The 16,094-nt window shown below is 47.5% G+C and overlaps 1 protein-coding gene across 5 annotated transcripts in view; it reads left to right on the top strand.

Annotated features, from left to right (window-relative positions):
• DPF3 (double PHD fingers 3) overlaps positions 1 to 16,094 on the top strand; it is a 248,662-nt gene that overhangs the window by 139,403 nt on the left and 93,165 nt on the right. For all 5 annotated transcript variants that reach the window (XR_006203940.1, XM_042943680.1, XM_042943682.1 and 2 more), the window contains exons 4-5: positions 678 to 805; positions 7,763 to 7,858. Coding sequence is in view for 4 of the 5 variants with exons in the window: in XM_042943680.1 (XP_042799614.1) it covers positions 678 to 805; positions 7,763 to 7,858 (224 nt within the window). In the remaining variant the exon portion in view is untranslated. The remainder of the gene's footprint in view (positions 1 to 677; positions 806 to 7,762; positions 7,859 to 16,094) is intronic.

Genomic DNA, 16,094 nt, shown 5'->3' with positions numbered 1-16,094 from the left:
GGAGGGAGGGAGAGAGAGAGAGAGAGAGAGAGAGAATCTTAAGCAGGTTCTACACTAAGTCAGTGTGGAGCCTGACTCAGGGCTCAATCCCGTGACCCTGGGATCATGACCTGAGCCGAAATCAAGAGTCAGATGCTCAACTGACTGAGCCACCCAGGCGTCCCAGAGTAGCTTCTCATGGAGCAACCTGGAGCTGGGCAGGCAGGGTGGCTGAGGGGAGGTCATGGAGTTGCCAGACAAGACTTGGGGTAGAGGGAGAGAACGGTAAGACTCGAGGCTAATGTTGGTGTATTGCTGTAGAGTTTTCAAAGCACTTCAAGGTAAAGCAACATATTTATGTCCCACAAAACAGCCCTGTGGGGTACTGGGCATTGTTACCCTCACTCTCTAGATGCACCTTGCCCGTAGTCACTGTCCACCTGGAACCATTTCTGTGCTGCCTCTGCTGTCTGTGCGGGTATCGGCAGGGTTGGACTCTGACTCTGGGACTGTGAACAGGAGATGAAAAAGCCGGACCCAACTCTGGTGTTCCTGTTCCACCCAGAGGAGAGAGCGCAGGCTGTCTCTAGCCCTACCCAGAGCTTCTGGTTCCTGCGTGCCCTCAGGGCCACCCGCTGTCCCTCCTGTCCCTCCTGCTTCTAATGACCTGACCCTGCTTCTCTGTCCTTACTTTTCAGAAGTGGAGCTGCCCCTGAAAAAGGATGGCTTCACCTCAGAAAGCACCACACTGGAAGCCTTGCTCCGTGGTGAGGGTGTGGAGAAGAAGGTGGATGCCAGAGAGGAGGAAAGCATTCAGGAAATACAGGTATTTCCGTGCCCGCTGTGGGGAGTGTGTCCAGAGCGTCACCATTGTGCTTCCAGAACTCTGGCACTGGCTGGGGGTCCTCCTCCCAAACTGCCCCATGGCATTGCTGCTGGGAGACTCGCAAATTCTTTTCTAATTTAACCTGTCCCCCATCCCCCAGAAGAAGTCATTATTCCTCTCCCTTCGTGTCTACTCAAAATATATTTTTTGCTTGCTGTGTGCCAGGCGCCGTGCTGGGTCCTGGGGACACGATGGTGAACCAGATAGAGGGAGTCCTTGCCCCTGGGGAGCAAACAGTCCATAGTTCAGTCTTGAAACCTCGGGGGTCGTCTACACCAGCTTGTCCTGAGTGAGCCCTTGCCCTCCGCTGCCACTTGCTCACACCCTGTACTCAGCTCTAGTCCACAGCACCCTCTCCTCCTTCAAGGCCAGTGTAGGAGTCACCCTTCAGGCAGGGCTGGTGGGTCCTGTCCCTCCCTGTTTGTTTAGCACCCTCTGTTCCCAGCCCTATGGGGCTCTTCCTACTCAAGATTTTAATGGTGCACTCTCACCATTTCTCATTTATCTGCCTTGAATCTCTGGCCTTGAATACAACGGTTGGCACAGAATATTGTAGTAATATTAATTAATATAAATATTAAACAAAAGCATTAATAATTAAATATAATTCAATTGTTAAAATCAAATTACATTTATATTAAATGTATATTTTATTATACTTTATATTTTATGTGACACATATTATATATCATATTACATATTTATTAATTGTATATCTAATTTAATGTTTAGTATTTGCATATTAATTCATTGAAGTTATAATTAAAGCAATAACAGTTAAAGTTTTGGTTTGCTTCCTAAGTACCAGCAAGTCAGGGCGTTCCACTGAGTCAGGGACCATGCTGTTGTGTTCACCGTCGTCCCCTTGGGGACTTGCACGTGCCCGGCAGTCGAATCTCAATAAAGATGTAGAACGAAGCAGTGAATTGGCCTCCTTCTCTGCCATCCCGTGTTCAGATGAATGGTCAGGTCTTTTCCATGTCACAACGTGGCTTCTATTGGCTGCCTCCTCTCCTCCTGAGAGTTACAGCCCTAGTAAAAATCCTTAATAGCTGTAACCTCCATGCATCTAATGCCCCTTGGAGTCGTCTGTCACACCCAACGGTCAGTTCATTGGGAATCCTGTGAGCTGTGCCCACAACCCAAATCCAGAGCACAGACTCTTCTTAACAGGTCCCTCTGCTACTGCCCTGGTTCCGGCTGCTGTCATCTCTGGTCTGAAGGGCTCCAATTATTTTCTATTAAAAAAATATGTTTTTAATGTTTATTTATTTTTGAGTGTGAGCAGGGAGGAGCAGAGAGAGAGAGAGAGAGGGAGACACAGAATCTGAAGCAGGCTCCAGGCTCTGAGCTGTCAGCACAGAGCCCGATGCGGGGCGTGAACTCATGACCCGTGAGATCATGACCTGAACCCAAGTTGGACGCTCAACCGACCGAGCCACCCGGGTGCCCCTGCAGTTGCTTTCTGAGTGGCGCCCTTGCTAGTGGCTGAGGGGGAACCCTTTAATACCTAAGCTGGATCCTGTTGTTACTGGGCCTGCAAACTTGCACAGGCTCCTGTTGTCCCAGAATAAAAAGTCAAGGCCCCTTACCTCTCCGACTAGGTTGCTTCGCCTTTTCCTTGCTCACTCTGCTGCAGGCACACTGGTGTCTTTTTGCTCCTTCTAGAACACACCAGGCACTCTCTTGCCTCGGGGTTTTTGCTCGGCCCATTTCCTCTGCCTGCAGAGTCCTCTCCCCAGACCTCAGTTGGGCCCTCACCCTCCCCTTCTTCACTTTGTGCTCCTGTCTCTTCTCTATGAAGTTTACCCCAATCACTGTGTGTGCTACCACATCCTGTGTCCTCCCTGCCCCCCAGCACCCCCGATTCCCTTACTCTGCTTTCTTTTGCTTCTTCTTTTTTTCTTCCCATAGCTTTGATCGCTATCTAACATACTTTGTAATTTGCTGATTTGTTATGTATTGTTTATTTTCTGTTTTCTTCCAATAGAATGTAAACTCAAGGGTGGGATTCTTTGTCTGTCTTGTTCACTAATATATCTGGAGCATGCAAACGGTGCCTAGCACGTAGTAGGTACACAATAAATAATCTCTTGAACAGATGTGCAAGTGAACAGATTCCTGGGAGTCACCCCATCCCCCGTCCTTCCCCTCTCTAACATGTCCTACTTTGCTAGCTGATCTTTCATGCCGAAAGAAAGCTCAGCTTGTGCCAAGCCCTTGTTTAAAAAACTTAGCTGAAACACTTGTTTCCTACTAGGTCAATCCAAAATGATGCGTCTGATCTTCTTGGGGCTCCTCTCTCTGCTCCTAACCTAGTTTTCAGGCTTATTTCCCCTCACTCCTGAGCTCCTCTCTTCTTCAGTTTCTTCCCTCTGTGCCTGTGGTCATGCTGTATCCTTTATGTGGTGAATTTTTTCTTCTACTCTATGTGTACAAATTCCACCCATCAGTTAGGCTCAGCCCCAATACCACCTACCTCATGAAGCCTTTCTTGATCGCCCCACAGCCAGAGGGATCTCTTCTTGTCACTGACATTTAGGGTGCCTAGTCCTTTCTTGTTTGTTTTTTTCCCTATTCGTGTATTCCCCTCTTTCTCCCAGATTTTGGACTTTCAGGTCTTTGAAGTTAAGGTCTGTCACATCTGTATTGTGCAGTTAGCGTTAATTTCACAGAATCAGTGGAAGGGACAGAGCCATTGCCCAGAAGCCCTGATGCTCTAGCGATAGGTAGTCTCACCCTTTCAAGCTGGTTCGGGTTCTTCTCAGGCAGCCTTGGGCCAGTATATGGGTCATCACTGTGGAATTATCATCATCACTAACATCTCCTACGTAAATGGAATGTCTGATATGTGCAGAGGTGGGCTGCCATCTACTGTGCTGGAAGCCAAAACCAGGACCATGAGCCAAATGAGTTTACACATTCTTATTGGCTTTGGTTAGTAAAATAAGGCACATATGTAGTGTATAGACTGTACTTGTTCCATTTTTTTAATTCATTCATTCCACCAAAGTTTATCGAGTGCCTCCTCTAAGCAGGCACTGTGCTAGGTTCTGGGGAGACAGAGAAGCCAAGAGAGACCAGTCCCATCTGTTCACCTTTATATTCTAGTATGATCTATAGACAGAAAACACATAAACAAAGGCAATAATTGCGTTTCAGGATAAATGACCATGAAAAGAACAGAGTCTGAAGATTCAATATGAGAGGAGGGACAGATTCTAGGTAGTGTCCTATGGGAGATAAGAGATTTAACCTCAGTCCTAAGGGATGGGAAGGAGCAAGTGAAGTGAGGCTGTGGGGAGGAGCTTTCTGGGTAGAGGAACGGTGTGTGTGAAGGCCTCGAGATGGGTCTGAGCTTGTAGTTTTGAAAGAACAGACAGAAGATGCAGAACTCATAGAACTCAATAACAACAACAACAACAAAACCCCCAAACAATTCAATTACAAAATGGTCAGAGGACCTGAACAGATATTTTGCCAAAGAAGACATAGAGATGGCCAACTGAATGGATAAAGAAGATGTGGTATATATACACAATGGAATACTACTCCGCTCTGAAAAAGAATGAAATCTTACCATTTGTGACAACACGGATGGACCTTGAGGACATTATGCTAAGTGAAATAAATCAGAGAAAGACACATACCACATGATTTCCCTTATATGTGGAATCTAAAAAACAGAACAGACAAAACCAAACCAGACTTATAGATACAGAGAACAGATTGGTGGTTGCCAGAGAATGTCAGATCATGATGTTGTTCACCTGAAACTGATGTAATATTGTAGGTCAAGAAATAAAAAGAAAAACGGGAAAAAAAATTTCGACAGAAGGCCTGTGTGGCTTAGAGGACCGTGCCGGTGGGGGGAAGGGCCTAGAATGGAGTAGGAGGGGCCGGCAGGGTCAAACCACTCTGGCTTCTCAGGACATGATTTCATGGGAGTGAAAAAGGAAGCCATTTTAACCAGGGGAGCGAATATGTGTTTCTTCAAGATCCCTCTGGCTACTGCCTGGAAAGGAGACTGGACACGGGGCTGGTGGGGGGAGGGAAATCAGTTAGGAGGCTTTGCAGTGTTCCAGGCCAGAGATAATGGAGTCTTTAAAAGGCATTCCTTCTTCTTTTTTAAACACAACCACAAACCATTGTTATCATCACCGTAAAGACTGTTTAGAGTAACAGGGGGAAAAGTTATTTTAAAATGTGTTTATTTTCCAGATAATGTCCTTGGACAGAGAATGCAAGTATGTTAGTGGGGGATCAGCTGCATCTAAGTTGGATCCCGGCCCTCGACTCCTCTGCACAGGACGCCCCCTCTGCTTCCTGAGCCCTGAATGCAAGCTTTGTTTGTTAGGGACTCCTGGCTCCTCCCTAGTTATGCAGAGAGGCTTCTGGGTGTCGGGGCCACATTGCAGGAAATGCAAACACACTGGGGTGGCTGCTGTCACATCTGAAGCCTGGGGCACAGAATAGGGGTTCTCAAGACACAGGGAGACCAATGGGAAGAGGGAGGGAGAAGTCATTTTACTTCCGGACATCGAGGCCAGGCGGCACTCCTGGAGATTAACTCGGCAGCCTTCAACCAGTGTTTTATCTTCCAACCCTGAGTCCATATTGCAGGTCATAAATCCCTTCATAATAAAAAATGAGAGTGGAGTCATATTGTACAAGATGCCAGAGGCAATGACCTTTAAGTATGAGGCACTCGGAACTCGCCATGATTAAATGACTTCAAGACCTGGAAGTTGGCAGGACAGCTGTTTGAACAGCAACAACAGTCATAACAACAACACCTGATATTTACACTGCATCTTTTCACCAAAGTCTGCAGAGCATTTGACTTGTCATTGTCTTGCTTGACTTTCACTTGTGTTCCCACTAATGGTTCAGGGAGCCAAGATGCAGAGAGCCTAGGAGGCTTGCTTGGGACCTGGGCTGATGTTTTCTAGCTATGGGCCACAGGTCGTGTCTAGCAGACAGAGCTGCTTCTCTGTTGGATGGCTGTGGTTGGCCTTGAGAACCCCCATGTGCTGTCAGCTGATGGCTTCCCAAGTAAGCCCAGTAGAGAAGCTGGAGAATTTACTAGATCTGTTTTGATCTAGTAAATTGAGGTGTATTATGTAGACCTTATGTGAACCCCTGTGGTTGGGAGAGAACTCCAACATGAAGGCAGTGGGAGAAGGTACCTGGAAACTCACTCCTGGGCTTCCTGCTTGGAAGACAGGCCAGAGGTGTTGTCCAGGAGGCTACCTGAACAGTGATGGTGAGACCACATGTCAGTGCAGTGTGTGCTGCTTGTAAGCCTTTTCATAGCTTGTGTGATTGTCACGCCATCACAAGCGTGGATGGATGCTGTTATCGTGTATAATATGGTGCCTGCCTTTTTTCTAGCTTCATCTCATACGAGTCTCTCTCTGAGTCACTAAGCTCTAGTCACACTTGCCTCTTTCTGCAACGTGGACAAGCCAAATTCCTCTTCCTCCCTCAGGGAGTTTGCTCATGATGTTCCCTTTGCCCAGAATACTTTCCCTCCCACCGTGCCCTCCATCCCCATTCCCCAGGCTAGTCTTTGCTCATCCTTTACATCTCAGCTCTCTTAGGTCACTTCCTCAGGTAAGCCTCTCCTGACCCTCAGATTAGGTAAAATTCCCTCTAACAGCCTCTCCTAGCAGCTTGCACCTGCCCATCACTGCATTTATGGCAGTAGTAACTATATGGTTGTGGTTTTTATTTAAATCTGTTTTCCCTTCACTGTACTGTGGAATCTTTTTAGGGCCAGGCCTGACTGTAGTCATTCTGTGGCTTGTCTAGCATGTAGTACAGCCATGTAGTCAGCACTAGACACATGTTTGTTGATTGAATGAATAAATGAATTCCTATTTTATAATTGGGGAAACCGAGGCACGAAGACATGATGACTCTCCCAAAGTCACACAGTGAGTCCATAAAGAAGCTCCTAGGGCCCCAGACATGGAGTCCAGTGAGCTCCATCCCTCTTTCACTTTGGGGAGCTGGGTCCTCTGTCACAATCTTTCATTTCTCCCCAAAATCTAGAAGTACACATCTTACCTGTCCTCCCCACTCCCAAAGGGAATGAAGTGTTCATGTCTCTACAGGAAGGGTCTACATAATATACCTCAATCTTCAGGCATAGGGCTGAGAAATGAACAGAAAACTCTGGGCTGATGAACCTGACTTGACTTTGGTCTTGGATTCACTGTACGACCTTGGGCAATCAAAACTGCTTTTAGCCTCAGTTTATTCACCTGTAAAATGGGAATTGGATTCTCTGCTGCTATGTGACTCACAGGGCTATTGGAGAGTGATAATTAAATTCATGATCTTTAAGCTTTCGTTACAAGTAATGTGCTTTAATGAAAACCCATTTTTCTTAAAAAAAAAACAATGGACGATTAAGAACAACACATTAATGTCAAATTCTGGTCAGATGAACAGGAAGTTACTTGTTTTCATCAAACAGGGCAGGGTTCCAGAATGGCAGAGAAAGAAGGAACATATTTTCATATTTAGGAACAAAGGAAAATTACATTAAAAAAGTTAAGTTTTGAAAAACATCTTGGGTCCACATAGAGAAGCGCCTCTACCAGAGTATTCTCTTTTTAGAAAATGTTTCTTGGGTAAAAATAGTTGAAAAAAGTCAGTGTTCTGGGAGGATTGGGCTGGAAGGGGCCCAAGGGTTTGAGAGAGTTGTTACCGCCAAGAGCTCAGACTCTGGGCAGCATCTCGGAGGCCCTGCTTCCCAAGCAATGGCAGCGTCTTGTTTTGTTAAAACATAACAACAAAACAGACCCCCCCCACCCAAATCACCCCCGGATGGCTTTCTCCTTTGCATTTTATTTCTCAACTCTTTTGTTTATTTTCTTGTCTTTTCAGAGGGTTTTGGAAAATGATGAAAATGTAGAAGAAGGAAATGAAGAAGAAGATTTAGAAGAGGATATTCCCAAGCGAAAGAATAGGACCAGAGGACGGGTAAGCTGGAGATGCCATGATGGAGGGAAGAGATAAGGGAGACTAAGGGTGGAAGCACAACTGGTCCCCAGACCCAAAGTCCCACTTCAAGCAGACAAAGCTCATGTACACGGCCTCCCTTGATGAATACTCAGAGAAGAAAATGCCAGAAGAGCTCTGACCCCTGGTGATAGCCTGTAAGAGTTCAGCCCTTACAGGAGGGAGAGGAAGGGGGAGAAGGTAACCTGAGGGGACAGTGAGGGTCCTGGGAGGGTTGGGGTGGGGTCTGGAGAAGGGTAGAGGATGAGGAGAAAGTGACTTTTGGACCCATTACTTGGTCTTAAAAGAAGGCTGAATTTTCCTATCCCTGGGGCTGCCCCAGAATGATGAGGTCAGGACACCTGCTTTGGGGTATATTTCACTAGGTGGAGAGTAGAATCATGCTGGGATAGCGTGGGGGCTGTGAATGGTTTCCAAATGGGTGGGGCATGGGCTTTTGGTGTGGGCCTGGGATGTGGCAAGAGGAGGCCAGGAGCCTGGGAAATGGGCGGATGAAAAATCCAAGGTGGAAGGTATAAACCTATGGGAGTGGTCCTTGAGGGGAGGGACCCAAGCCTGAGTGGTGCTCTCAGACATGCAGGTTGCTTCTCCAGAGTGCTCGTATCCAAGCCCAGTAGGCTTTTGGTAGTCACCCTCAGGGGTCTGCAAGGGCATCTGAAAATAACCAAGTGACAAGGGACCTCCAAGGATAAGCTTTCTTTCCATCTAGAGAATTGGTCTTCAGTCTTCTGGCTCCTTCAGTCTCTGGACAAGATCCTTACCCCTCCCATGGATAATAGGCTAGTCCTGGGTGCCCTGTGGGTTTGGGTCCCGTGATAATTATGGCAAGCCTCTCTATTCCCGTGCTTCTTGTGCTTTAGTATACATCAAGATCACGAGGGGTGCCTATTGCAATGCACATTCCCAGGACCCTACTCCCAGAAGTTCTGGTTTAGGAGGTCTAGGGTAGGGCCTGGAAAGCTGTATTGTAAGCAAGTTCCTAGGTGAATGGTGCAAACAGTCCAGTTTTGCCCACGTTGAGCTCAGATGCTCTGACTTGCTGACGGGGCTGGAATTTCTCAGGCTGGGCAGGGCAACCCTGTCATGTGTCACGCCTTTTATAGTCGCCAGCCAGCTTCAGTAATGATCTTGTTTTATTTATTCTTTACTCCCATTTGTTGTTGGTTTATATATTTATTTAATTTTTGGGAGAATATGTGAAAGGAAGTCATAGGCATTTTGTCATTTAACCTGCACATACCTCAGAGTATATCTCTAACAAATATCATTATTATACCCAGTACAAATAACAACTACTCTAATATCTACTATCTAGTCCCTGATGATTTCCTCAAAAGTGCCTTTTTACAGTTGGTTTGTTTGAAACATAAGCCTCTTTTGTTCCATACCTCTTCCTTGCTCTACCCCACCGCACACATACATATTTTTTTCTTCTCCACATCATTTATTTGTTGAAAAACTTGGGTGGTTCGTCTTGTAGAATTTCCCACATTCTAGGTTTGGCAGATTGGTGGTATTTAATGTATCCTCTTTATTTTCTGAAAACTGGTGGTTTGATTAGAGACTTGATTAGATTCAGGGTATTTGTGTATGTGTAAATTTTTTTTTGGTGGGGAAAGAATCTTCCCTGTGCTTCTTATTGCATTACATGAGGAGGTACATGTTGTCCAGCTGTTCTGCTCTTGGGGGAAAATGGACCAGTGGATTTGGGTATTGTCAGCCTGATCTCTCCTTAAAAGGTTCCCCATCAAGTTTCCATCTGGTTGCTTCAGCAGCCATGGGTAAACTTGCCTAGACCCATGACTTCACTGGGGGCTACAAAATAGTGAATACCCAATTCCGTCATTGGAGGAGGCTTTAGGATTTCTGGGCCTTTTGCAAACTCCAAGAGCTGTGTGCCTCCAGGCTTGCTTCTATCCCTTCCCTCACCCCAAACCAAAGTTCCTTGAGTAGATTGTAGAGAGTGGTCCTCTTCATGTTTTCTCTATTCCCAAGCTAAATCTAGATGATTGAACTCAAAAGTGCATGGATATGAGCTGGGTGTCTCCTCTGTAAGAACACAGCAGTGACAGCAGCAGTCACTGTGTACTCACCGTGTACTTTCTGGACACTGGGCCATGTGATGAGGCTCTTTACAATGAAAACTTAGAATACTGCCAGTTCCAAGTAAAATGTGCTGTAAATGTCAAATATGCCCCAGATTTTGAACATTTAGTAGGAAAGAATGCAAAGCATCTCATGAATATTTTTCTATTAATATGATAATAGTTTGGATATCGTGGATTAAATAAAATATGTTAGTAACATTAATTGTACCTGTTTTTCTTTTTACTTTTTTTGAAAAATGTGGTTACTAGAAAATTTGAAATGACGTGTGTGGCTCATGTTATATTTCTATTGGCCAGCACTTCTTTCGTTCCCATAAACTGGTATTATTACTCTCAGAGAGATTAAGTAACTTGCTCAAGGTTGTCTAATCTAGTAAAAAAGAAGTCAGGAGGCACCTGGGTGGCTCGGTTGGTGAGTGTCTGACTCTTGATTTCAGCTCAGGTCATGGTCCTAGGGTTGTGGGATCAAGCCCTGCATTGGGCTCGTCACTGAGCATGGAGCCTGCTTGAGATTCTCTCTCTGTCTCTCTGTCTCTCCCTCTCTCCCTCCCTCTACCCCTCTCCCCTGCTTGCGCACACTCTCTCTCTCTAAAAAAAAAAAAATAATAATAATAAGATTAAAAAAAATGAATTTAAAAAAAGTCGGGATTTGAACACAGGTCTGTGCTTTTGCCACTGAGTCATGCCTGGCCCCGTGCCCATAATATGGCCAAAGACCAGCATGTTGAATGAATGACTGAATGATGAGAAAGAAAGGAAAGCTATATTTCAACTTTGTGGGAGTTGAGAGCAGGCTTGAACACAGGGAGCTGGATGGGGCGTAGACTAATTCCAGGCCTACTTGATGCTAGCCATGGGGCCGCTGAAGGGCTCTATGTTGTGCAGTGACACTGTGCACCTGTCACCCATGGTGGAAGCCATGTGATGACCCAGAAGAGTGTGGGTGAACCTGCCTATGCTGGAATAAAAGTGTGAAGCTGCCTCACCCACAGCCTCAGTTAAACTACCCTTTTAAGTGGCATATTCAAGCTGCTGCTGGTTCCTAGAGAGCATTTCTGTTGTGAGGACTGACAGCAGCAAGGCCATACACACACTCAATGTGTGGCTCCTGGACTGCAGCCTCAGGATCACCTGGGAGCTTGTCAAACATGCCAGACCCTGGACTCCACCCTAGATGGACCAAATTAGAGCCTGCACTTTGACAAGATCCCCAGGTGCTCTGTGTGCCCACTGAGGAAGCCAAGGGTAAGGTAGTGATTATAAGAACAGCCTCTGCCATGTTTGAACCAGGAGTTCAAATCCCAGCTCCACCATTTATTTACTAGACATTGGGTGAAGTAATGTTAACCTCATCATCTTGATAAAATTATGTAAGCACTCTGGGCCTCAGTTTTTCATAATTAAAATGTGAGTAATAATACACAGCCGATTCTGAGTGCTTAATAAAGGCTAGACATTGTTCAGAGGGTGTAAAGGAACAACTCTTGGAGCTTTGACAATGGAGATACCCTGAGGGGTGAGGGAAATTCAGGCCCAACAATTAATGACTGTGTCTATGGTAACTTTAGCCCAAGAAATCCAAGCTCTTTAAAATTCATGAAATTGCTGGAAGGCATCCACGTGAGTATTATCAATCAGTCAATCAATCAATCAATCAGTAACCATGTATTGATGCACAGTGGTGCAGTCCAATGTTTCTCAAACTGTAATGTGCATACGAAGCACATGGTGATCTTGTTAAAGTGCAAATTCTAACACAGTGGGTCCGGGGGGTGGGGGGGAGGGCTGAGATTTTGAGATTTTGCCTGGTTAACAAGCTCCCAGGTGATGCCAGCTCTGCTGGTCTGAGGGCCACACTTTAAACAGCAAGGATGTGGAGCTATGGTTCTCAGGGTTTTTGGTTTTGTTTTGTTTTTGCAGGGGCGTTTCTCAGGAATTCTTTACTGAAAAATTACTGAGAGCCCCCCAAAGCTATTGTTCTGGTGGTTTATAACCAGTGATACTTACCATACTAGAAATTAAGGCAGAAAAAAATGTTAACCTTCAGAATACACCAGCACACGGAGTGATGACATTATCATGTCAGGTAGCCTCAGGAAAACTCTCACCGTGCACTTGTGAGAGAATTGAGAGTGTAAAGTTTCAAGTAACATTCTAGTGCTATTTGGTACTGTTACGAAAATAGTTTTGATAGCAGAAAGGGTCTCAAAAATCCCAGGGAACCCTGGACCATCACTTGAGAACAACTCTTATAGAGGAACTAGCTCTCTGAGTGTGTGCTAGCCGAGGGTCTTTTAATTGCAAGAAACGCAACAGCTTCGGCAAAAATATGGAGTATTTGAAAAGCTGCTGGGTCATTGCCCCAAATATGAGCAATCTTTGAAGATGCAACCCTTAGGAAGGGCAAGAAAATGGCAGGGACTTAGGACTGGGAAAGAATAAGGAACCCAGGCAGCGGGTGGCCTCTACTTCTTTATTCTTCTACCAAAAGATGATTTCCTGCTTCTCTGTGTGCATGGCTTCCTAGCTCCTGAATAGATGGGTTGCCAGTTCAAGTGTGTGTGCTCACCACTGGAGTCATTTTCCCAGCTCCAAATCCTTTATAGGTAGAATCTGATTGGCCCAGATTAGGTCATGTGACCCCTGAGCCAGCCAATCCACTGTGGCCAGTGGGGCTGGGCTATGTGGTACAATCATGGCTGTCGTGGCTTACCAGTATCTGAATGATGAGGAGTGGAATGGGGTGGACAGTTCTCAGAGAGGGAGGACTGGTTTCTTTTGGACAGTCAGCTTTAAAATTTTAGAGAACAGAGTCTGGAAACCTAGGTCCTGCTCCTTCTACTGACCCTGTGACTGTGGACGAATCATAAACCCTTTTAGAGATGGTTTCATCGAGTGCCAAATGGGAATAATGTTACCCTCTGTAACTCACGCTGTATTGTAGGAATGAATTGAACTAATACATGTGCAAGAGCTTTGGATGCTGTGTGCCCAGCATAGATCTAAGTGTTGGGGGCTCATAATAACGTATGAAATGCCGTCTTTGCTTTTAAGGACCTCGGGATTAAATTGAGGAGAAAATACTAATAGCCATGATACAATTAGAAAACAGCAGGCTTCTGCCTGTGCACTAACGAAATGCAATAAAAGTTCGGAGGAGAGAGGAGATCAGCTTGGGCAAGAAGGGGAAATAATTTATCGAGCACTTCCTGTGGACGGGGCGCAATCCCCTGTGGTTTCACACGCTCTTGGCGCAAACGCTCTCAGCAACTCTGCACTAAAGGTGTTTCTGTGCCCATTTTACAGTTGAGAAAATTAAAATTTAGAGAAGTAACTTGTCTAAAGACACATATGGCTGGTGTTTAAACCTATGCCTGTCTGACTTTAACGCTGATGCTCTTTTTACGCCTCAATTTGGCAGGAGGAAGGTTCTTGGAGGAGTGGATGTTAGTGGGGCTAAAGCATGGACCAGTGTGGGTGGCAGAGCAGAGGCTGGTCCCTGACGGGGATCAATAAAAACAAAGACAAGGACATAGCATGAGCATGAGGTGAACCTGATGGATTTAGCACCAGGTTGCTGTTGGATGTGTCAGTGGTCTTTAGATGCCAATGAATGAATGAATGAATAAATGACTATGGGCTCTGTCATTTACTCCTTTTGTCTAACTGGTCTGGGGGTCATGCATTTGGATTGGGAAGGGCAGTGCAGAGGTAGGACCCCAGCTGGTGGATTCTTGGAGCAGTTCAGGGGCCTGTTGATGAGCTCCTGGATTAAAATGTGGAATAGAAGGGAAATGCAAAGCCCAAGATGGCCTTGGAGGGAAGAAACCGTAGCACTTGGGTAGAAAGAATGAAGGAGAAGGACTGAAGATGATTGACTCGCTGACTGACTGATTGATTCAGCAAAGGTTTATTAAGTGCGCCTTCAGTGGCTGGCCCTGTGCCAGGTTCTGAGTATAGCGTGGCCCACATAGATGTGTTTTCTATATTCTTGTTGGGGAGACGGAATAATATAATGTCAGACGGTGCTAAGTGCTGGGACCAAACAAAGCAGGGCAGGGAGAGGAGAACGATGGAGTAGGGTGTGAGTGGATATAGGTTGGTGAGGGAGGGCTTCTCTGAGGACGTGACCCCTGAAAAAGACCAGCAGGATTCTGAGTTTCCAAGTTTGGGCGATTCCAGGAGACCCTAGGAGTAACGCTGCCACAGGAAGAGTTCCCTGCACGTGCCCATTTTGCAGTTGAGGAAACCAAGGTGCAAGGAGAGTGTGGAAGTGACCTCGCTGGTCAGCCCTGCAGAGTGAAACCTGACCCTGGCTTTCAGTGGGCCCCTCCCCCTCCTGCTGGCCGTCCCCCAGGAGTGCGCACTGTCCTATCTCCTCCTCTTCTCCCAGGCGGTATTTTTAGTCTCTCAGAGCCCCTTCCCCGCGTCTGCTGCTGGCTTGTCATTCTGCTTCACTTGCTTTCACCTGCTCCAGGCGGCTGTGACAGGGCTGCGGGCTGCACACGTCAAGCTGTCCCTGGCTTCACCGTGGGGGTGTGGGGGGGGGGTGGCGGCGAGGGCAGCTGAGGGTGACCAGCCTCCGTGTCGTCATCCTGGGCAGGCAGGGAGGCCTGTCAGTGCCTGGGGGTGACCGCAGCACCTCACAGCTCCCTCTTCAGGTCAACTCTGAGTGATGAGGGCCAGGGAAGGGGGCCGCTGGCTGTCGCCCGGCCTTGTGCCCGGATGGGGGGTGGGGAGGCAGAGAGGCAAAGCGGTGGGAGGGAGGGAAGGACAGGGGTGGAATTCTGTAATTTGTTTTGGAGAGAGACAAGCTGAGGCGATGGTGGAGGTGGTAGCTTAGCAGGTGGTGTTGACTGTGAAGTGTGTGTGTTTTTTGAGAGTGTGTGAACATCACAGGCCTGGGGTACAGGCCTTTCCGTTGTGAAATCCCCAGTGAGTGAGAGAGTGTGCGTGCCTGTGTGTGTGTGTGTGTGTGTGTGTGTGTGTGTGTCAGCCACAGGCCTTTTGACCCTGAAATCTCCAGGGCCACTTGTCCAGGCCCAGCCCAGGGGACTGCCCTGTTTCCCCCCCGCACCCCAGGTGGCTGCCATGTTTTATTTCTCATCTGCTGCGTCTCCTTCTCTGTCCCCAAAGACCCCAGCAGGCCCTTTCCCTGGTTGGGCGTTTACTGCTACTCATTACCAGAGAATGACCCGGAGGAGGCCAGGGTGCTACCCACGTGACCATGTGGGACTTATAAAGGTTTAAAAATAAACCTTGCTGCGTTCTGTAGCCACCGTCCTGGGGCTGCAGAGTTGCCAGCACCCTCTTGGCTGCTCTCCTCTATCTTTGGAGGTAGAGCTCAGCCCAGCCCCACCCCTGGGTACGCCGACCCTTTCTGGAGGTGGTGGTGGTATCGGGAGTCCAGCCCCAGGAGACTGTGAGGCGTCAAGGTCTCTGTCACTGGCTGGAGGCCTGAGGCAGACCACACAGGGAGGCCTCAGCTGAAGCTCACCCCCACAGGGTAGGCCGAGCAGGCCAGAGGGAGCTCCGCGCCATGCCCGGGCTCACGCCCTAGGCCCAGATGCCAGGCCTGGCTGGCTCTTAAGAGACTTGCAGGGGACAGCGTGCGCCTGGGGTGATGACTGCGGGCACACGGCCTCTGCTCCCGATCTGCCGTCACCCGGTCAGCTGAGGGGAGCGGGGTGGGCATCTCCCTGTGGGGTCGACGAAGCTAGAAGGCTAAGCGGTTGGAGGAGGGGGTCCTTGTGGCAACAGTAGAGTAGGGGGATCGGGCAGATGTAGGCTTTGCAGTCAGACTGTCGTTTCCGGCCTGGCTCCGCACTTGGTAGCTGAGTGACCTTGGGCAAGCTACTTAACGGGCTGCTGCCTCGGCCTCCCGATCTGTAAGACGGAGGTCATAGTAGGACCTCTCTTGGAGTTGTGAACATTTAATGAGATGATATGCGTGACTAGCTGAGTGTTCTGGGGCAAGTTACCTGGGCCTCTCTGGGCCTCAAGTTTCCTGGCCTGTAAAATGGGGTCGGTATTGGTTCAAATGTTGTGAGGAAGATTGATGAGGAGATGTAGGTGCGATGCCCAGGGCC

The sequence above is a fragment of the Panthera leo genome, chromosome B3 (genome assembly GCF_018350215.1).
Source record: "Panthera leo isolate Ple1 chromosome B3, P.leo_Ple1_pat1.1, whole genome shotgun sequence".
NCBI classification, from domain to species: domain Eukaryota; kingdom Metazoa; phylum Chordata; class Mammalia; order Carnivora; family Felidae; genus Panthera; species Panthera leo.
The sequence above is the reverse complement of the archived record's forward strand: the minus strand, read 5'-3'. Positions and strand labels throughout refer to the sequence as shown.